Raw genomic sequence first — 23205 nt, 5'->3', positions numbered from 1 at the left:
TTTTGTGTGTTGAAAAGGGACAACTGAGGGGAGATTGTGGCTTTCCCCCCCTTCTTCTCTCCTTCCTTCTTCCTTTCTTTCTTCTCCGTTCAAGCTACGGCAGGGATGGAGGTGAAGGTAATCCTGAATAACAGCAGTTGGGATTGGAGGCTAAACAAGGCCGCTCTTAAATGACCGGTGCCTGATTCTATGAGCTTTTTTTTGCCACGGTTGTTAAGTGAATCATTGCCGTTGTTAAGCAAATCAGGCATTTGTTAAGTGAATATAATAATAAAGCAACAACAATAACAATAATATGATAATAATGATATAATAATACCCACCCATATCAACCATCAGCCAGTCAATATTTGTGATACATTTTTAAAGGTTTAGTTGACTGAGTTTCATGTTTAATGAATAAAGTTAATAATAATAAAATAATAATAAAAAATTGATACCTAGGATGCTGGCACCAGTTCGTATCAACCATCAGTGCCAGTTAATAATAATTGTGATACATTTTTAAATGTTCAGTTGACTGAGTTTCATGTTTAATGAATAAAGTTAATAATAATAATAATAACAACAACAACAATAATAATATATCAATATATTGCAGCTTCCTGCAATAACACCAGCAAAACTGGGGGGAAAAAGCTACTCGGAACATCATACATTTTAAGAAGATACAATCGGTGCCAGTTAATATTTGTGATACATTTTTAAATGTTCAGTTGGTTGAGTTTCATGTTTAATGAATAAAGGATATAATAATAATAATAATAAATAATAATAATAAATAATAAATAAATAAATTGATACCTAGGATGCTGGCAAGCAACCCGTATCAACCATCAGTGCCAGTTAATAATATTTGTGATACATTTTTAAGTGTTCAGTTGACTGAGTTTCATGTTTAATGAATAAAAGATAATAACTAACAATAATAATAACATAGAAAATAGAATAACAATAGAATAATAGAATAAGAATAGAATAGAATGGATAGAAATAATGGAATAGAGTAGAAAGGATAGGATAGGATAGAACAGAACAGAACAGAACAGAATAGAATAGAATAGAATAGAATAGAATAGAAATTAATGGAATAGGATAGAATTCTTTATTGGCCAAGTGTGATTGGACACACAAGGAATTTGTCTTGAAGAAATTGTTCTCGCCTGTGGGGGATATATTTATTTTTAAAAGATGTGTGGGACTTGGAGAGACACCTGGAATTCTTACTCATAAGGAGCAGAGCGGTGTGGATAAATTGCACGTTGCAATGTGTGTGTGTGTGTGTGTGTGTGTGTGTGTTTGTGGGTAGAATTAAAAAAGAAATATAAAGAAAGGCGCAGGTCCAGCCTTAAATGGATTTGAGCGCAAACTCTGGAGGGGAAAAAAAAGAGAAAAGAAAAGAAAGCTCTAAGGTGCATGCTTGAATCCAAGCCTAACCGTGGCTTGTTTTAAACTCTGTTAAATCAAGGCGATTTACCCTAAACTTTCTACTCGGGTCAAAAGCTCAACTTCACCATTCCAATGAGACACCCAAACCTCGTGGGTTTTGGCTCTGTTTGGGCCAGAATCAACCTCTGTCTGTCTGGCTGTATCTCTCTTATATCTATACCTATCCATCCATCTGTCTATATATCTATATCTATGTATATCTATCTATCTATCTATCTATCTATCTATCTATCTATCTATCTATCTATCTATCTACATCTTCTCATTCACACACATTTCTATCATCTCTGTTTATTATCTATCTATCTATCTATCTATCTATCTATCTATCTATCTATCTATCTATCTATATCTATCGCTATCTACCTCTATCTATCTATCTATCTATCTATCTATCTATCTATCTATCTATCTATCTATCTATCTATCTATCTATCATCTATCTACAGTATTTATCTACATCTCTCTCACACACAATATTTCTATCATCTTTCTCTCTGTCTATCTTATGTCTATATCTATGTGTCTGTCTGTCTGTCTGCCTCTCTCTCTCTCTCTCTCTCTCTCTCTCTCTCTTACATATATCTTCTCTCTCATACACAATATTTCTCTCTCTCTCTCTCCCCCCCACCCCCTAAACACACATTTTCTTTCTATCATCTATCTCTGGTCTGTCTGTCTGTGTGCGAAGGGGCTGCTTCTCCAAATTCAATCCCTCCCCTCCAAAATAAGATCCTGAACTGCCCATACTCAGAATTCAAGCCGAACCCAGGCTCCGGATGGGAGGTTGAGCTGGATGACCTCCAGGGGTTCCCTTTGGCACCTCTTTCCCGGAGACGTTGATTTAATCCAGCGCGGTAAGCGTTAAATAAGGGGTGGGGGAGACATCGCAACGCGAGCTGGCTTTAAGCGCCTCCCCTTCTGCTTCTGCTCTGCTGGGGTGAGCTCGGCACGGCAGGGCTGGGCTGGGCTGGACCAAACTCTGCAGCAGACATCAGGGAAGGACAGACGGACAGACAGAGGCGGAGGCAGGTGAGTGTCCTTGAGGACAACCCCCAGCAGCAGCCCCCCTCCTTCCCTCCCACCCACCCACCCCCCAAAAAACCAGGCTGGCTTTGTGCTTGGAAATGCCAGCGATGGATGGATGGATGGATCGATGAGTGACAGGATCAGGAAATAAACCAGGACAGATCCTGGTTTGTCTTCCAGGCTGGGGAAACCCCTGCCTCCCTTCCCCCGCTACCTCTGAGCATCCTTCAGGTATGTCTCACCTGCTTCCTTATTCTTTTTCTTCCTTTTTTTTTAAAAAAAAATGTGCATCCCTGCTCCAGATACAGGCAACCTCTGCATTGCTTCCCAAGTCTTGTTTGTTTGTGACGGGGAGGGAGGGGGGGAGGTTGTTGGAGGAGGCCAAGCCGTCGCCATTCGAACTCTGGACACACCCCAAAGACCTTTCCCCGGTCTCCCCTCTTTCACCTCCTGCCCCCCCCACAACATTTCTTCCAAGGGGCAATCCCGAAATCTCGAGGCACCCCAGACCTTCTCTGCCATCTGGGTTTTATTTGGGGGGTGGTGGCAGGAGTAAGAGTGGGAAGGGAAGGCTTCACCCTTCTTCTTTACCGGTTGGAAGGCTGCCTGCAGTGTCATCTCTGCAGTAGCTGCCTGCAGAAAAGCAAACCCACCCCCCCAAAAAAACCCCAAACCCATCTAGAAACATGGTAAAATTATTTGAGCTGGTCATTTCAGTCTGTTGTTTCCTTCCCAGGGAGGTTTTTCCTGGACTTTGAGCTGTGATCTCAGGCCCAGAGCCGGGTTCAAATGTCCCCTCTGCTAGTTTTCCTGCTCTGATTGTGCTCAGCGCCCCAGCCTGCCCTAAAAACAGAGCTGAACCCCAATATCAAAGAGAGGAACTGAGATTTGAGGGGGGGAAACTTGCCCATCAAAGGTATTTAGCACCCAATGGACGCCCGTAACATCAAAGCCAAAGAATGAAGGCCCTCTGGGCTCGTGCAGAGGGCCTTATTACAGGGTGGAATTAAAATTTAAAAAGTCTACAGTTGTGTGGGGCTCACACCGTTAGCTGAAGCAGGGTTTACTCCGTGGAGCTGATATTCTGGATACAAGCAAAGCCGTATTCATACGACCGTGTCAGTAATTCGGACTTGATTCCAATATAATGGGTCTGTTCAGGGTTGAAAATGTTATTTTATCTCTTTCTCTGCTCTGCCAAGCCCAAAGGTTGTGAAAAGGCCATTTCCAGCCACTGCAGGTAATCCAACACCTGGATTTTATAAATATGGGAAATAAATATATTATTTTTTGAGAAGGCCCTTGGAAGGATCTTTAAAAGGCTGGTTTTCCAGACAGGGTTGCTTTCTTCTTCTTCTTCTTCTTCTTCTTGTCTGTTTGCAAAGGAAGCAGATTTGCAAAGCAGCTATAGTCAGAAGTGGCCAAACGCCAGATCAGACAGAGAATGGATCTCAAAATTATTATTTGTTTTTGTAGTGTGCAAAGGGCTTTGGGAATAATTGCAAATAATGTTTACCCTCTCTTGATTTTTGGTTTGTAGATGGATGGATGGATGGATGGATGGATAAGGAAGGAAAGGAAGATAGATAGATAGATAGATAGATAGATAGATAGATAGATAGATAGATAGATAGATAGATAGATATAGAGATATAGATATAGATATAGATATAGATATAGATATAGATATAGATATAGATGGATGGATGGATGGATGGATGGATGGATGGATGGATTGATAAGGAAGAGGATGGAAAGGAAAATAGATAGATAGATAGATAGATAGATAGATTGATTAGATTGATAGATATGGGTGGATAGATGGATGAGGAAGAGGAAGAGGAAGGAAAGAAAGAAATGAGATAGATAGATAGATGGATGGATGGATCGATCGATCAATAGATCGATAAGGAAGAGGAAGGAAAGGAAAATAGATGGATGGATGGATGGATGGATGGATGGATGGATGGATGGATAAGGAAGGAAAGGAAGATAGATAGATAGATAGATAGATAGATAGATAGATAGATTAGATTGATAGATATGGGTGGATAGATGGATGAGGAAGAGGAAGGAAAGAAAGAACTGAGATAGATAGATAGATAGATAGATAGATAGATAGATAGATAGATAGATAGACAAACAGATAGATTAGATTGATATGGATGGATGGATGGATGGATGGATGGGATGGATGGAGAAGGAAGAGGGAGGGAGGAAGGAAGAAAGGAAGGAAAGAAGGAAGAATATGGATAGATGATAGATGATACATAGATACATAGATAGAAAAACACAGATAGGAAGGAAGGGAAGGGAAGAGAAGAGAAAGGGAGAGACAGACAGACGTACAGACATCTGTAAACAGGGAGGGAGCTGGAGGGGGAGGGGGTCTGCCACCCGACATCCTTGTTGTCATGAGAACCCCAATTTCTCTTCTTGAATTGGTGAAGGTTGAACAAGACACAGCAAACAACAGCCTGTCTGCCATCTGCGCAGTTGAAGCAGGCACAGCCCGCTCGGTCTTTAGCACGCTTGCAAATCACTTTTAGTGACGGTCGTTTGCTTTGGTGAGAGCCTCCCCAGTCAAGAGCAGTCTACCTGGGGAAGAGGGGATTGGCACTCAAGGATCTCGAAAAGGACTCCGTACATACTTCCGCAGGCACGATGGTCCTGATGTTTAGGATGCATTGACTGGGTGGGAGATGGGAAGAGCTTTGGAAAGGAAACAGTGAACAAGCCAAGTGTGGAAAAATCTCTCTCTCTCTCTCTCTCTCTCTCTCTCTCTATCTATAAAACTCATCAGGCTGATGAATAATAGAAGAGGAACTGCTTAGCGCACTGCCTATGCCCAACACACAGATTACATCCGTCGATATTTAAGTTGCAAATGGGTTTGTGGGAGAGGGTGGGAGAATGAGCTCATGGGAAGGAAGGGAGGGAGGAGAGAGGAATTGAGAAGGAAGGAAGGAAAAGGAGAAGAATTGGGAAGGAAGAGAAGAATTAGGAAGGAAGGAAGGAAGGAAGGAAGGAAGGAAGGAAGGAAGGAAGGAAGGAAGGAAAGGAGGGAGGGAGGGAGGGAGGGAGGGAGGAATTGAGAAGGAAGGAAGGAGGACAAGGAGAAGAACTGGGAAGGAAGGAAGGAAGGAAAGGAAAGGAAAGGAAAGGAAAGGAAAGGAAAGGAAAGGAAAGGAAAGGAAAGGAGGGAGGAGAGAGGAATTGAGAAGGAAGGAAGGAGGACAAGGAGAAGAACTGGGAAGGAAGGAAGGAAGGAAGGAAGGAAGGAAGGAAGGAAGGAAGGAAGGAAAGAAGGAAGGAAAGGAAAGGAAAGGAAAGAGGGAGGGAGGGAGGAGAGAGGAATTGAGAAGAAAGGAAGGGAAAGGAGAGATTGGGAAGGAAGAAAGGAATAGATAAATACAGATGGAGATGAGTTGGAAGGAAGGTGGGGATGGAGATAAGAGGCAGGAAGACAGATACATGCGCTTGGAGATGGAAGGAAGGATAGAAGGAAAGAAGGAGCAGATACACAGATGAAAAAGGAAAGAAGGAATACATAGATACAAATGGAAAGGGAAGGAAGGAATAGATAGATACAGATGGAGGTGAAAGGCATGAAGGTAGATATATGCACGTGGAGGTGGAAGGAAGGATGGAAAGAAGGAATAGATAAACAGATGAAAACAGGAAGGAAGGAAGGAAAGCAGGAAGGAAGGAATAGATAAACAGACGGAGAAGCGGTTCTTGCTGGCTGGGACATCCTGGGACTTGAAGTCCACCTAGGTTAAAGTTCTTGAGGTTCAGAAACACTGGATGGCGAGAGGGGAAGTAGACCAAGCAGTGATATCCATCCTCCCCACCTGTTTTTTTTTTCCTACCTTTGTCTTTTCTGTTCTTCCTTTTCAGGAAAAACTGTGCCGAATCTCCAGACGGGCCCTTGCACTCTCCGCGTGCCCAGGAACCATGCAGTCTCCCAAAAAAGGCTTGATTTGCAACTTAAACCACGTTCACTTGCAGCACATCTCCTTGGGGCTCCACCTCTCGAGGCGGCCAGAACTTCAGGAGGATGTCAACACCTTGGGGCCATCCAGGGAACAAGTGGGTTGCCACGAATGCAAGGAACATGGTGGCCAACTGGTCCCGAGCCTGGTGGACGCCAACTCCAACAACCCATCGTTGCCTTGCCGGTGTTGTGACGCTCACCCGGTATCATCTGAGGTCAAGCAGGGCCTCCAGACTCCGTCTTCCTTGACCAACCGCCCAACCGTCAATGAGGATGAAGAAGAAGAGGTGGAGGAGGAGGAGGAAGAAGAGGAGGAAGAGGAGCAAGCATCTCCTTCAGATCCAACTTCTTCATCCATCAGCAGCTGCTCGGATCTCAGCTTAGACGAATCTCCTGTCTCGGTGTACTGCAAGCCCTTCCCTGCTGAAGAGGCCCGCAGTCCAGAAAACCAACCGAATATTGTCCCCTTGGAGGACACGCAGAACGTTCTGGCCCACCGCCAAGAGAGCGGTCCAAACCTTAATGTCCCCAGGGTTGAGCATCCTGAGGCCCATATCTGGGATAGTCCAGACAGCTTGTACAACAGCAGCTCCCCGGAATCTCTATCGGACAACTCTTCTCCTTGTCCAAGGAGCCCAGTTGGATCTTCTCAAACTGGGTCCATCAAGGTTCCTCCTCTTGTCCCACCCCCCGTCCGCCCCTGCAGGGCACCTCCTGCGGTGCCGGTGGTCCTCCCTTGTGGCCCGGATGTAGATTCCAACTGCAACGCTCTGCCGGCCCGTCAGGTCAAGCCCAGCAGCGTCTCCTTGGGCCAAGTAGACATCAACTCCAACCGAGCCACGCCAGCGAGGTCTCGTTTCGGAGGCGTGCCTCCTCCGATTCCCCCTCGGACCAAAAGGGGTCTTCAGGGGTTGAGAAGAACTGAAGGGGGGAAGCCACTTCCAGAGGTGGCCCCTCCTGAACGTGCGGAGCACCAGATCCACCGCACTGAACCCCAAGGAGAAACATCTAAGAAGATCATCACCTCCTTCCATGAGTTGGCTCAGAAGAGGAAGAAGATGGCCTCCGCGCCGCCCTTTGCCCAGACCAAGAAGGACCAAAGCGATTGGCTGATTGTCTTTTCTCCGGACACCGAGATGCCTCCATGTCACGAGCTCTCCTGGGAAACTGGCCAGGAGACCACCAAGTTATCCACTTCCACGGTGGAAACTTCTCCTCCGACCCTCGGTCTCCAACGAGGGGTTATCACGTTCAAGGACCTCCGTCATCGGAAGCAGAGCAGCCAAGTGGGCACCAAGGTGGGCAACCCAAGCCACCATCGTGGGCATCTTGGTCAAGGGGTCCCTGACGGTCACACCGGGCAAGAGACGAGCGACTCGGAGCCCGCGGCCAATGGACACTTGTGGGGCGCGAAGGAAATCCCGCCCCGGGTGAAGAGGCCTCGCCCGGGTCTACAGCCGATTGTAGAAGGAGGTTCTGACGAGGGAGAAGATGTAGGAGTCAAGCCAAGACAGCTTGGGAGACCCTTGGAGACTGAACCCCAGGAAAGGTGGGATCCCAACATCTGTAGGATGGCAGAGACAGGAGACAGGGAGGCCCCTAAAGGTAAGACGATCCTCCTTATCTTGACTGACAACTGGAATAATTAGGAATATAAACAAGGATTCCCTCGCCTCACAATCAGGAGGCTGTGAGCTCAATCCTAGATAAGAGGCAAATATTTCTCTCTCTCAACACAATGAGAATATTATCCGCTGAACAAAACTCCGCATCGGCAACAGGAAGGGGATCCGGCCAGTAAAACACCCCGCTCCATTCAGTTGCCTCGACTCCACCCCGCAAGGGATTATGGGGGGTCATTCAAAGGAGACAATAATAAGCCAGGATTCTGAGATCAACAGGCACAGCTCTATGCAGGTAGTTCTCAACTTACACGCCACGACCGAGCTCAAAATTTCCGTTGCAAAGCGAGACCGTCACTAGGGGAGTTTTGCTCTCTCTTACGACCTTCCTTGCCACTTCTGTTCGAGGGGATCCCTGCCGTTCTTAAGTCAGTCACACGGGGCTTAAGTGAATTGGGCTTTCCTTGCAACCGTCACCAGTGTGAAAAATAACCCCAAGTCGCTTTTTTTCCAATGCTATTGTAACTTTATTACATTAAGTGAGCCGTCGTAAATCGCCCTATCAACAGGAGATTTGAACGCCCATCCCAAAGGCATCCTCGCATCAAAGGAAGCTTAGGATACAAGAAGAGAGGCAAAAAAAAATTTCCTTTTCCCACATCTGTGCACAGCCATTTAACTATCTGCGATAAGCATAAATCCTTAAGATGTTTATCCTATTTAATCTCACCATATTTTATCTATGCTAATCAATAACCAGGCCATAATTATAATACTACAAAGCTCAGATAGGCGAGAGATTAAAAAAAAATGCCCAAACCAGCCTGAACAACTGGTTAACGACTTTGCAATTATATAATCTCACCATATTTTATCTATGCTAATCAATAATCAGGCCATAATTATAATACTCCAAAGCTTAGATAGGCGAGAGATTAAAAAAAATGCCCAAACCAGCCTGAACAACTGGTTAACAACTTTGCAATTATATAATAGTTAAGCAATGATTATAATGAATAATAATAATAATATTTTTTTAAAAAAAAACACCAGGAAGTTTGCTGGTGATTTTTGGCTGGGTTTTTTGGCTTCCTTGTTTTCTCTTCTTCTTCTTTTTCCTTTCCTAAATGCTCCTCCCATCGTCCCTGCAAGTGGATTAATATATATATATATATATATATATATTTAAATTGCTTCTCCGGGAATTCACTTTCTCTTTCGTTGTTCTTTGCTTCCGAACTTTCACCTTTCCGGCAAAACAAACTTGGGTGTTGTTTGCCAGCTCGCTTCCTGCCTTTATTTAAGGAGCCAGAGGGGTGGAAAGGTTTGGCAGGCGGGACGGAGAAATCCCGAATTCAGGAATCCGAATTAGCTGCCTTTTTTTTTTTTCCCTGTTCCAAAAAAAAAACCAGAGAGTTTCCTGCCCCTCACAAACACACTAAAAAAGAAAAAAAGGTAATTCCGAATTTCGCTTCCTTTCGTCAGCCAGGAGGAAGGAGAGGCACTGGATCTTGCAATCAGGGTTTAATGGTGGCTTGGCTCTCGTCCTCTCAGGAATCCCTAGTGGGGTGTGATGATGCCCTGGGGGGCAAGGGGGCAAGCAGAGTGTAGCCCCTCCCCTTGTTTTGGCATTGGGAGGGGGCTGTTTTTAACCTCTTTATTCCTGCAGGGATCCTTCCCTCGCCATCCTCTCAATTTCTACCTTTGGGCTGCAGAGGGTAATCAGGAAGCGGTCCTCCAGCCGAGGATGAAGGGGATTGTAGTCCAAATTCCAGGCTTCCAAATAGTGTGGGGGTGGTGGAGGTGTTGGCTTTGTGGGTGGGTGGGCTGTGCCTCCCCTCCCCCACCCCATGATATGTCTGTTTTATTGTGGTGTCCAAAATTAACGGTTATTTATTTTTTTTCCTTCTCATATTCTCTTTTCCTTCCCTCCCTCCTGTCTTTGCAACCCGCACCCGGCTTTTCGACCCCTTTCCTGCTGCTGTTTCCCGCCCCCTCTTTTTTATTTATTTATTTCTGCACCATCCTCGTGTTCTCCACTGGCTCCCCGATATTTATTTCACCACCACCCCACCCCTCCAAAATCCTCCATCCATCTGGTTCTTGTCTCAAACCCCGGCTGCTATTTTTTTTTTTTTTCGGGATTCTTGACCCGGCGTCTTCCCTGCGTTTCTCGTCCTTCGTTCCCAACTGCCTGCAGCTCACCAGCTCCTCCCTCGGCCTCGGGGTCTCCTCGTCCCTTTCCCCCCAGCAAGGGGGCAAGCTGCTGGACCCCCTTCTCCCCTTCCCCACCCTCCCAGCTTGGGGAACCTGGCTCCGCTGCCCCCCGACACTTCAGCCGCGGCCTTTTGTCCAAGGCTGAAGACTCTCTCCTGCGAAGACGTTTGTTTATTGGCAACCCGGCAGGGACCGCTTTTCGACGCGGTGTCTCCGGACCTCCCTGTCCGTCTCTCGCCCGTCGGGGCGTATTCCCCGCCGGCTCGAAGCCTGCTCCCCTTCCTCCGCAGCCCTGATCTGGCCGTCCTGTTCTCCCCTTTCTTCCCCTCCAGCAAATCCTTCCCCATCTTAGCTTTCCCCACCCACCAGGTGCCTGAGCTGTCACTTGGAGCCCGAGACCCCCTGGGAGAGCCGGGTGGAAAGGGTCCCTGGGGGGAAGCTATGAGCGCCAAGGAATCGGGAGCCCCTCGCCAACGTAAGCCTCTCCCCCCCTCTTCCTCGATGGCGCTTTGCGATCTTTCCAAAGGGGGGGTCCTGTCTTTTGGAGAAAGGGGGAGGGGAGGACCCTAAAAACAGAGGAAGCTTAGCCCCAAAGAGAGGGAGGTAGTCTTGGCGAGAAAGCGGGAAAGTTAAAAAAAAAAAAAATCAGCCTTGGAATATCTTCCCGTATTGCAATATTTAAATCTAGACTTTTCCCAACCTCGACCGGAGTTTTCTATGCAACTTGAAGATGCATCGAACTTCAACTCCCAGAATTCCCCAGCCAGCCTAGAATTCTGGGACTTTGAAGTCCACGTGTCTTTTAAGTCGCCACGCTTGGGAAAACTTCGATTTAAAACAAAAACAAAAAACAAAAACCGTCTGGCATCGCATCGCAAAGGGACGTTGTTCGGACTTGGCTGGTCACCAGGAATTAACCGAGATCACCCTAGATAAGTAGGCCTAAATCTGACCCTCTCTTTTTCTATGGATCTGGCCAAGTTTTAAACATACGCTAGGAAGAGAAGGAAAAGAACTTGACCCTGGGATGAAGAAAAGGCAAGGGAGGAGCAGGGGAAGGAGGACTGAAAGTTAAATAATTCAATAATTCGCAAATCCTGCCCACCGAGGAGCAAGTCAGCATATTAAGGCAGGTTAATTCTTACGTTCTCCACTTTCCCCCCCCCCCCTTTTTTTCCTTTCTTTTCTTTCCTAGTTCGACATTCTCAGTCCTTTGCTGGGGTCTCACTCCAAGGCTGCCCAGGGAGGACAGGAGATGCGGTCTCTACACAGCTTCGACAACAGAAAAAAGGTAAGATTGTAGGTAGGTAGGTAGGTAGGTAGGTAGGAAGATATGAAGGAAGGAGACGATAGATAGAATGATAGAATGATAGATAGGTAGATACTAGATAGATAGATAGATAGATAGATAGATAGATAGATAGATAGATATGGAAGGATGGAAGAAAGATAGACAAACAGACGGACATACAGAGATAGACAGATATGGAAGAAAAGAAGGAACAAAGGGAAGGATAGATAGATAGATAGATAGATAGATAGATAGATAGATAGATAGATAGATAGATACATAGATATGATGGAAGATGGATGGATGGATGGATGGATGGATAGGCAGGCAGGCAGGCAGGAAGACAGGCAGGCAGACAGACAGACAGACAGACAGACAGACAGATAGATAGATATAAGGAAAGAAGGAAAATAGACAGACAGACAGATATGGAAGGAAAGAAAGAAGGAAGGGAAGGAGATAGAGAGAGATGATAAATAGATAAATAGATAGATATAAGGAAGAAAGGAAGATATGATGGGTAGACAAAGATAAAGGGAGAGTGGGATGGATAGAGAGGTAGGAGGAGAGAGAGAGAGGAAGGAAGGAAGGAAGGAAGGAAGGAAGGAAAGAAAGAAAGAAAGAAAGAAAGAAAGAAAGAAAGAAAGAAAGAAAAGAATTCTACATGTTATTAAAAGTCTTGTTCAGGCAGCCTTTAAATGGGCAAATAGGTGCATCTATGAACAGCAATTTTTTTACCAATTTTTTTTACAAAAAAATTATTGAATACATTGTTAAAAACATTGGACGTGGTGTGATTGTCCTGACAACCCTGTCTGCCATACATATTATGGCATAAGGCACATGTTTTATATATACATTTATACAACGTTTTCTATTTCTGCTCATCCGTTCTGCTAATCCTCCTATCTTTTGATTCTAGATCCTTCCTTTCCCGCCTCCACCCTTGATAGAATTTTATCCCGTATTTTGTAGTATTCTGTTTCATCTTCGTCTTTCATTTCCAAAGTGAATTCATCCATCTCAGCACAAGTCCAAATCTTTTTTGAATACGTCATCTTCATCGGGGATTTCTTTTATCTTTCCTCTTTGGAGCAAAAGCAAATCTTGCAGCGGCGATCACAGATATCATTAAATAGATTGTAAACAACCATTTTTGAACCCAAAGCCCACATGTGGCTTAACTTAAGAGAGTCCATCCAAATTCCGGGGACCCAGGACTCCCCCTGAATTTGGACTCTTCTTCCCGCTCCAACATCCTCTTCCTCAATTCCCCCCTTCTTTCTTTCTAGCGCTGCTGGTGGCCGTCAGCGCTTCCGTGGACAAGATTGTGGCTCATTTCAGCGCCGCCAGGAACCTCGTTCAAAAGGTCAGTCCCTTGCGCCCATTTGTCCACACAACCACCCTGCGAAGTAGGCTACGCCGAATAAATGCCACCTTGGGGTGGTGCAATTCCAACTCCGCAGTTGCAAGCTGTCATCGACGTACGACCGCGACGGAGCCCGACATTTCTGCTGCTTAAGCGAGACAGTTGTGAAGTCGCGGGTTGTTTTTTTTAGGCCACATTTTATGACCTTTCTGGCCACCGTTAAGTGGATCCCTGCGGGGAAGGTTAGGTTAGTCGCCCGGTCATTAAGCGAATCTGGATATCCCCGTGGACTTTTGCTTGCCGGGTGGTCGCAAAAGAGAATCGCGTGACACACACACACCCTGTGGGGATGCTGTGGCGGTCATAAATACCAGCCGCTTGCAAAGTTGCGAAGGTCGTAAGGGTGAAAAATGGCCCAGAGTCCCCTTTTATCCCATGTGGCTGTAAAACCGGGACGGTCACTAAACAACCTGTTGTAAGTCAAGGACTCGCTGCATGCCCAATAAAGAGTGGAATCTAAACAGGACACAAAAACTTCTGACTTGTGTCCGTTGCAAACAAGAGCATTCCGCGGTTCGGTTGGTCCCTTTCGGCTGCTCAGCCGGAAGCCCAAAGTTACAATTCTTTTACTCCTTGTTTAAAACGTTGGGCAGGATGTGCGTGTTATGTAGGATCAGAGGTGGTTATTCACCCGGTTCGGACCGGTTCTAGAGAACCGGTCGCGGAAATATTGAGTAGTTTCGGAGAACTGGCCAATACCGCCTCTGACTGGCCCCGCCCACATCGATTCTCCACCTCCCGAGTCCCATCTGATTGGCTGGGTCTTCTTTGGTTGCCCTGAACAGGAGAACAGAGCTGGAAAGCAGGCTAGTGGGATAGGGAGGGAATGGAGATTTTGCAGTGTCCTTTCTCCTGCCACGCCCACCAAGTCACGCCAAACCAAGCCACGCCCCCCAGAACTGGCGGTAACCATTCTTGAATTCCCACCTCTGATTAGGATATGCTAATTGGGATAATTAGCCAAGGCGAGGTGATGTTCATTGCTCTTCCCCTGCTGCCAAGCGCTGGCACGGTCCTTTCCCTCCCACGCAGGCTCAGCTGGGGGACAGTCAGCTCACCCCCAACGTGGGGGACCTGATCCTCAACACGCTCTGCCCCGCCTTGCACGCCCTGGTGGGCGACGGCCTGAAGCCTTTTCAGAAGGACGTCATCACGGGACACCGACCCAGTTCTCCGTGGAGCGTCATCGAAGCTTCGGCCAGGCCGGGTAGGTGGGGGATGGGGGGTTAAGTGAATGGGGGGCAGGAGGGGGGGAAGCGGAAACGGAGCGAGAAGGAAGCAATTTTGTGGGGATTGTGGTGTGTGTGTGTGTGTGTGTGTGACACAAAAGAGAGAGAGAAGGAGAGGGAGGGTGTTCTTTTGATGTAGATAGATAAGACAGATATGGAACGAAGGAAGGAGATGATAGATTAGATAGATAGATAGATAGATAGATATAGATTAGATAGATAGATAGATAGATAGATAGATAGAGATAGAGATAGATAGGTAGGTATAGGTAGATAGATAGATAGATAGATAGATAGATAGATAGATAGATAGATAGATAGATAGAGATAGATTAGATAGATAGAGATAAATAGAGATAGATTAGATAGATAGATAGATAGATAGATAGATAGATAGATAGATAGATATAGATTAGATAGATAGATAGATAGAGATAGGTAGGTAGGTAGATAGGTAGATAGAGAGATAGAGAGATAGATAGATATAAATAGATAGAGATAGATAGATAGATAGATAGATAGATAGATAGATAGATAGATAGATAGATAGATATAGATTAGATAGATAGATAGATAGATAGATAGATAGATAGATAGATAGATAGATAGATAGATAGAGATAGATAGGCAGGGATAGATAGATAGATAGATAGATAGATAGATAGATAGATAGATAGAGATTAGATAGATAGATAGATAGATAGATAGAGATAGATTAGATAGATAGAGATAAATAGAGATAGATTAGATAGATAGATAGATAGATAGATAGATAGATAGATAGATAGATAGATATAGATTAGATAGATAGATAGATAGATAGATAGATAGAGATAGGTAGGTAGGTAGATAGGTAGATAGATAGATAGAGAGATAGATAGATATAAATAGATAGAGATAGATTAGATAGATAGATAGATAGATAGATAGATAGATAGATATAGATAGATAGATTAGATAGATAGATAGATAGATAGATAGATAGATAGATAGAGATAGAGATAGAGATAGGTTAGGTAGGTAGGTAGGTAGATAGATAGATATGGAAGGAAGGAAGACAGGAAGGAAGGAAGGAAGGCAGATAGAAAGGAGGACGATAGATAGATATGGAAGGACAGAAGGAAAGAAGGAAGGAAAGAATGAGATGATAGATAGATATGTTCACACCCAAGGATACCTTTCCAGCTGAGATTTATTGGAAGCTAGTGAGTTGCAAAATGATCTGATCTGGTTTTGTTAAAGTATTGAGATTTAAGAGCTGACCAGTTGCTGTAAGGCTGATGCAATGCAAGTCTGATGCAATGAAGATGAGTCAGCATTGGCATTGCCCTTTTAAGACTATGAATGGGTCCACAGAAGTCTTTACCTCTTTAAGAGGTGTCTATATAAAGGCAGCCATTAGAGGGCATTCTTTCCTTATGTCCTGTATCCATTGCAGAGTTCTCCATGTAGAGTTAAGAAGATTGATTGCTTGTCAGGTATTTGCCTACCACATATATTTCTGGATATGTCTTGCATATAAACCACGGTTAAATGTTTTTGTGCTGTGTTTTGCTCCTGGCTTGTCACACCGCAAATGCTCTGACAGGTTTTTCTTCCCAGGTCCCCACACCAGATCTTTTACCGCGCTGTATTGGCGGGTGTCACGGCTAGCCCCACTCCGGAGTAACCGCCAGCGCTTCCACGCTTTTATCCTGGGCCTTCTGAAGTGAGTCAGGATGCAAGATGGGTGAACGGAGCAGAGAGAGGAAAGATGTAAAAAGTTTTTAGAAATAAGAGAGTTTTGTTTCCGAAGCCGTCACCACCGGCTCCCGATTTGGGATAAGAGTGACCCAGTCCCCAGAGGTGGTATTCAGCCGGTTCTGACCGGTTCTGGAGAACCGGTAGTGGAAAGGTTGAGTAGTTTGGAGAACCAGCCAATCCCACCTCTGATTGGCCCCGCCAACCCCATCTATTTTCTGCCTCCCATCGCGTCCCAGCTGGGTCTTCTTTGGTTGCCGTGCCCAGGAGAACGGAGCTGGAAAGCAGGTTAGTGGGGTGGGGAGGGAATGAGGGTTTTACAGTAGATCTTTCCGCTGCCATGCCCACCAAGCCACACCCACCAAGCCACACCCACCAAGCCACACCCACCAAGCCACGCCCACGGAACTGGTAGTAAAAAAAAAAAAGAATCCTACGTCCCTCTTATGTGTTTAAAAAAAAGGGGAGATCAGGAAAAGAAAGGATGAAAAAAAGACGAAAGGAGGACAGAAACAGAAAACGAAAAGGGAGACGGAGGTCGTGGTCTGCGACTTAACCACGTTGTTGGAAGTTACAATGGCCCTGGGGAAAAAAGTGAATCGGGACTGCTTTTCGCACGGAAGACCCTTTGCAGGGTCATGTGACCCAAATTGGGGTGCTTGGCTATTGGTTTCTATTTATGATGGATTGGGGCGTCCTCAAGGTCATGTGGTCGCCCTTTGGCGACGCCCAGCTGGATCCCGGCTGGATTCTGACAAGCGAAATGAAGGGGAGGAGAAGAAGAAGCTGGTTTCCCGGAACCGAAATGTAAAATCAGGCGCGATTCGCGGAACCACCGATCTGGTACCCGACCGTTAAATACTCCCTTCTTATGTCTCTTACCCTCAGCTTGAAGCAAGTGGAGGAATGGTTCATGCAGCTGCAGAGAAACTCAGGTAAGTCAGATCGGGGAGGAGGCGTCTTTTCCCAGAAAGGCAGGTTTTTAAAGAAGAGATTGGATCATCGTTTGTCTGGAATGGGGTAGGGTCCCCTGCTGGGATAGAAGACCTTGAAGCTCTCTTCCAAGTCTGTTATTCTGCTATTCTTTTTTTTCTTCCTTCCTTCTTTCCTTCCTTCCTCCCTCCCTTTTTCCTTTCTTCCTTCCTTCCTCCCTCCTTCTTTCCTTCCTTCCTCCCTCCCTTTTCCTTTCTTCCTTCCTTCCTCCCTCCTTCTTTCCTTCCTTCCTTCCTCCCTTCCTTCCTCCCTCCTTTTTCCTTCCTTCCTTCCTCCCTCACTTCCTCCCTTTTTCCTTCCTTCCTTCCTTCCTCCTTCCCTCCCTCCCTCCCTCCTTTTTCCTTCCTTTCCTTTCCTTTCCTTTCCTTTCCTTTCCTTTCCTTTCCTTTCCTTTCCTTTCCTTTCCTTCCTTTCTTCCTTCCTCCCTCCCTCCTTTTCCTTCCTTCCTTCCTTCCTCCCTCCCTCCCTCCTTTCCTCCCTTCCTTCCTCCCTCCCTCCCTCCTTTTTCCTTTCCTTTCCTTCCTTCCTCCCTCCCTCTTTCCTTCCTTCCTTCCTTCCTTCCTTCATTCCTTCATTCCTTCCTCCCTCCCTCCCTCCTTTTTCCTTCCTTCCTCCCTTCCTTCCTCCTTTTTCCTTCCTTTCCTTTCCTTTCCTTTCCTTTCCTTTCCTTTCCTTTCCTTTCCTTCCTTCCTTCTTCCCTCCCTTTTTCCTTCCTCCCTTCCTCCCTCCCTCCCTCCCTCCCTCCTTTTCCTCCCTCCCTCCCTCCTTTTCCTCCCTCCCTTCTTCCTTCCTTCCTTCCTTCCTTCCTTCCTTCCTTCCTTCCTTCCTTCCTTCCTTCCTTCCTTCCTTCCTTCCTTCCTTCCTTCCTTCCTTCCTTCCTTCCTTCCTTCCTTCCTTCCTTCCTCTATCAAACGGTTCTTTCCCTCTGAGCACCCTTTCCTCCTTTTAAAAGAGGTTTGGTGTGTCGGGGGTGATTGTGAGCCACGTTTACCGTCTTAAATGTGGAAACTGACGCCTTCGCGGCCAATACGGCTTCTCACCATGATGCTGGTTGGGGAATTCTGGGAGTTGAAGTCCACCCCTCTTAAAGAAAACTGGCTGGAGGATTCTGGGAGTTGAAGTCCACCCATGCTGGCTGGGGAATTCTGGGAGGTGAAATCTACTTGTCTTAACACAAGCCGCTCGGGGAATTCTGGGAGCTGAAGTTCAACCTCTCTTCAAACTGACAAGGTTGAGACCCAGTGGACTAGCACCTTGACCTCAATTCAAACCCCACCTTTGCTGACTTCTCTGCATTTCGCCCTCCCTGCACTGAACCATCTCATTCTCCCTTTTAAGATTCTCGTGTTTCTGACCTGTTTTTTGCCATTTCTCTCCCCCACCCCCCCAAAAAACCCCCCAGAGCTGGTCTCCTCCCTCTACCTGCCCACCGCCTTCCTCCTGCTGAGCCAGCGGTTCTGCCACCGTTGGGCTGAAGAGCTGCTTCTCCTACTACAACCCCTTTCCGTCCTCACCTTCCAACTGGACCTGCTCTTCGAACACCGCCACATGCCCGTCCGGCCGATGATCCCGCGAAGCACCCCGTCCCCCGAACCGGAGTCCGGTCGTTGGGAGAGGCCCGGTTTGAGCCCGCCGGAATTATCCGGACCTCCGGTTCCTTTGGATGGTTTGGAAGATGGGTTCTTGGTTCCGGCCAGCCCCTTTCAGGAATGGCTTCTGCCTCAGAGACTCCTGGGCTGGAAAGAACGGCTGGCCAGCACCCTCCGTGGGAATGCGAGACCAGTTTGGGCCCAACCGGGGCAAGAGGAGAGTCCAGCCCAGCCGCCGGGCAGGTGGAAGCCCCAGTGGACCAAGCTATGGGTCGCCACGAAGGAGAACCGGGCTGCCGCCGGAGAAACCGGGACCGACGCCGAAGAATTCCCCAAACTTGGGAGAAAGGACTCCAAGGTAGAACAACCGTCCCCGGCGGGCAAGGAGGAAAACTCGTCAGCCGCGGGGGGCCTTCCCAAGGCCGCCATGGGGACCCCTGAGGCAGGAGAAGTCTACCTGGAAGGAAGCCCAGCGGGCGAGGAGAAATCGGAGGCTGGAAACGGGAACGAAAGGTGGCTGGGCTGGCTGTTTGGAGCCAATTCTCCTGGGACGCTGAGCGAGATGGATTTGGATCTACCCCGGTCCAGGTAGGCGGCGGGAGGGCGCGGACGTTTGCACCCAGGGGTGGGATTCAGCCGGTTCTGAAGAACCGGTAGCGGAAACGTTGAGTCGTTTTGGAGAACTGGCCAATTACCGCCTCTGACTGGCCCCGCCCACGTCGATTCTCCGCCTCCTGGGTCCCAGCTGATTGGCTGGGTCTCCTTTGGTTGCCCTGCATGGGAGAATGGAGCTGGAAAGCAGGTTAGTGGGGTGGGGGGGAGGGAAGGGCACGGCTTCCCTTGCCTGTCTGGAGGTGGCCTCGCTAAGGACTAGCAGCTTGGGCAATCCGAGCGGGAGAATTCCGAAATGTGATTCTTCTTTTTAAATAAATTAAATTTAAAATTCAGAGGGATACATATTGGTTACTGCATTTTTTCTGGGGGGGGGGGGTTCCCCCTACCCTTTAAGGCTGTAATTCCCATCGGACATTTTGATACGTGGGGCACTTTCTGAAAGAAATTAATAATATTAGCAATGAATGAAGACCCTTCTTCCTTCCATGTCTCCATCTCCAGCAGGCGCCCCTCGAGGTGGCTGTGCCCCACCGTTAACACACTGGCCCTCTCAAAGAAGGGGGCCACGACCCAGAAGTCCTGGCAGGAGGCAGATGGGGAGCAGAATCCCCCAGGCCCATTACAGACCTACAAGTAAGTTGGGTCCTGGTTGGGACACATCTGTGGGGGCAGGGCTTCGCGGGTTAGGAATAAAAGCTCCGGAGCCCAGAATGCCAGCCAGTCCAGCGGGCCCTTTTTCAAAGCGCACCGTTACGTATTTGCACCCACCTGAGATTCATTCTGAATTCTAGTCCCGCCTTAGGCATGAAAGCCGTCGGGGGGTGACTTTGGGCCAATCACCAGGAGACGGTGAGTTCTAGTCCCGCTTTAGTCATGAAAGCCGGTTAGGTGACTGGATCAGTCACCAGGAGACACTGAGTTCTAGTCCCGCCTTAGGCGTGAAAGCCACCTGCCTGACTTTGGGCCAATCACCATCATTGGACAACCATTTGTTTGAAGTGGTGTAGGATTTCCTGCCTAAGCAGAAGGTTGGACTAGAAGACCTCCAAGGTCCCTTCCAACTGTTATTCTATTCTATTCTATTCTATTCTATTCTATTCTATTCTATTCTATTCTATTCTATTCTGTATTCTGTTAAATTCTATTCTTTCTTCTACTCTTTCTTCTATTCTATTCTTTCTTTTATTCTTTCTTCTTCTATTCTATTCTTTCTTCTTCTATTCTATTCTTTCTTCTATTCTATTCTTTCTTCTTCTATTCTATTCTTTCTTCTATTCTTTCTTCTTCTATTCTATTCTTTATTCTTCTATTCTATTCTTTATTCTTCTATTCTTTTTTCTTTCTTTCTTCTATTCTATTCTTTATTCTTCTATTCTTTCTTTCTTCTATTCTATTCTTTATTCTTCTATTCTATTCTTTATTCTTCTATTCTTTTTTCTTTCTTTCTTCTATTCTATTCTTTATTCTTCTATTCTTTCTTTCTTCTATTCTATTCTTTATTCTTCTATTCTATTCTTTATTCTTCTATTCTATTCTTTCTTTATTCTGTTCTATTCTTTATTCTTCTATTCTATTCTTTATTCTATTCTATTCTATTCTATTCTATTCTATTCTATTCTATTCTTTCTTATTCTATTCTATTCTTTCTTTCTTCTATTCTATTCTTTATTCTATTCTATTCTATTCTTTCTTTATTCTTTCTTTATTCTATTCTTTCTTTATTCTAATTCTAATTCCAATTCCAATTCTAATTCTAATTCCAATTCTCGTCTTCCAGAGCTGTGCGGGCCCTCTGCGACCACACAGGGGACGCCGCTGGACACCTGGCCTTTTGCAAAGGGGACATCTTGCAAGTGATGGAGACGGTGGATGAAGATTGGCTGAAATGCCTTTCGGGAGACCGACAGGGCCTTGTCCCTGTGGGCTACACTTCCCTGATCCTGTGAGTCTCATCCTGGGCCCAGGCCCAGGTGAAAGGGAGAAACACGCCCCTAAAAGCAAACGACGAAAGCATCACGGAGGAAACTTCCTAGCACAGCACCAGGGATGGTTTCAAACCGACGTCCTGATTTCCCTCTCTGAAATTCCGAGCTCTGCTTTTCTCGAAGCCAGGGGGTTGGGCTAAATGACCTCCAAGGTCTCTTCCAACTCTTGTTATTCTGTGACTTTCTATGAATCTGGCGGCTTTTGAAACGAGCCTATCCTCCCTTGTCGGAAGCTGGCCGGGGACGATGGGATATATACATATATATATATATATTCCAGGAACCTAGGAGTGTTGCCTTTTTGGGAGCTAGATTGGTTTCTTCCTTGTCAAGGCTGGGCTTCCCGATATTGGTTTGTTCGCCACTCGTGTCCGCTGCACAGCCGCCACAACAAGAGCATTTCTCGCAATGTGTATAGTGCATAGATCTGTGTATATATAGAGAAATTGATATATACATATATATGGATAGATATACATATATAATTTAATCTTTTCGGTTGGTCCAACGATCGGAAACTGGAGCTTCCAATGGGTACTTCTCATCCGGTCTTTCGGTTATTAGTCTTACGATTATTATTTTAAAAAAATCCTCCCAACCTTTAAAATAACAAAACACAAAGAGCCTTGGCAGTCCTCGACTTACAACGACTCCCTTAGCGACTGGCACTAAAAAGCAACTTGGGGTCATTTTTTCGACATGAACGATCATGGCAAAAATCAAAATTCGGACGCTTGGCAACCGATGCGTGTTTGTGACAGGTTGCAGTGTCGTCCCCCCCGAGCGAGTCCCCCTTTTGCGACTGTCCTTCAATTTGGGGGGTGGGTGGAGCCAAATTCGCTTAACGACTCTGTTACCGATTTAAGAATGGCAGGGTTTTGCTTAAGCATGGTCGTAAAATGAGGCGAAACTCTGTGAAAACAAGTGTCTCTCTCGGCCAATGGATATTTTTGAGCTCCGTTGTGGCCGTTAAGTCGAGGACTTCCCATACTGCGAGGGTTGTTAACCGGAAGAAAAATAAGGAGACTAGTATTTAATTAATTGATTAAATTTTTTTGGCCACTGCACGCTCTTCCCAAGCGATCTGTCGGTTCATTCCTTCTCTTCTGCTTTCTAGAAAGCCACCTGTGCACTTGGAGAGGGAAATAAAAACATTGTTCGGACTAAAATAGATCGGTGAGCCAACTCACCTGGCCATTGTACATCCGGATTGTTTCCTGGTTGAAAGGCCTGCCTAAAAAATGACGGATGTGGGGTGAACGAGCCTAGCGTGTTGTTGCAGGCCACGGTTTTGTGGCTAGGGAATCGGCGGCGGCCTGTTGGAGGATTTTGAATTATAATTTGCTTTTTTCCCCTCTTTGAGATGTTTTTGAAAAATGAGTCTTTAATTCAGATTGTGACCTCAGAGATGTATCTTTGGCTCCCTCTGGTGGTGCATGCTGAAAATAACAACTTTAAAAATAATAATAATGTAGAAGCTTTTTAAGAGTCTCTTCTCTCAAATTTTGGTCATTTGGAAGGAAGTTTGACTACCAGCTGGCTTGCTTTAAGATAGATGGGCTTCGACTCCCAGAATTCCCAAGCCACCATGCCTTTATATGAGTAGACTTCAGCTCCCAGAATTCCCCAGTCAGCCTGCTTTAAGACAGGTAGAGTTCAACTCCCAGCATCCCTCAGCCATCTTGCTTTAAGAGGGGTGGACTTCAACTCCCAGCATCCCTCAGTCATCATGCTTTAAGAGGGTGGACTTCAACTCCCAGCATCCCTCAGCCATCATGCTTTAAGAGGGGTGGACTTCAACTCCCAGCATCCTCAGCCATCATGCTTTAAGAGGGGTGGACTTCAACTCCCAGAATCCCTCAGCCATCATGCTTTAAGAGGGGTGGACTTCAACTCCCAGCATCCCTCAGCCATCATGCTTTAAGAGGGTGGACTTCAACTCCCAGCATCCCTCAGCCATCATGCTTTTAGAGGGGTGGACTTCAACTCCCAGCATCCCTCAGCCATCATGCTTTAAGAG

General features: G+C 46.3%; 1 protein-coding gene across 8 annotated transcripts; it reads left to right on the top strand.

The window, feature by feature from the left end:
* The first annotated feature begins 2403 nt into the window (after positions 1–2403).
* Positions 2404–22671, top strand: RUSC1 (RUN and SH3 domain containing 1). Of its 8 annotated transcripts, none has more exons than XM_087914075.1 (11): positions 2404–2481; positions 6379–8080; positions 10298–10789; positions 11510–11605; positions 12898–12974; positions 14067–14241; positions 15866–15971; positions 16892–16938; positions 18399–19173; positions 19705–19833; positions 20978–22671. In XM_087914075.1, the coding sequence occupies exons 2-11, from the start codon at positions 6436–6438 to the stop codon at positions 21144–21146; spliced, it is 3711 nt and encodes a 1236-aa protein (XP_087770201.1). In that variant the 5' UTR covers positions 2404–2481; positions 6379–6435; the 3' UTR covers positions 21147–22671. The 8 variants fall into 8 exon arrangements, with proteins under 8 accessions (XP_087770201.1, XP_026572280.2, XP_087770200.1 ...); XM_026716495.2 differs by having other exon boundaries at positions 19702–19833; XM_087914074.1 differs by having other exon boundaries at positions 14037–14241.
* Positions 22672–23205: the final 534 nt, after the last annotated feature.

Source organism: Pseudonaja textilis, chromosome 16 (assembly GCF_049901715.1).
Source record: "Pseudonaja textilis isolate UNSWEBS1 chromosome 16, rPseTex1.2, whole genome shotgun sequence".
NCBI lineage: Eukaryota > Metazoa > Chordata > Lepidosauria > Squamata > Elapidae > Pseudonaja > Pseudonaja textilis.
Note: the sequence above shows the minus strand (reverse complement) of the source record. Positions and strands in the feature narration are given on the sequence as shown.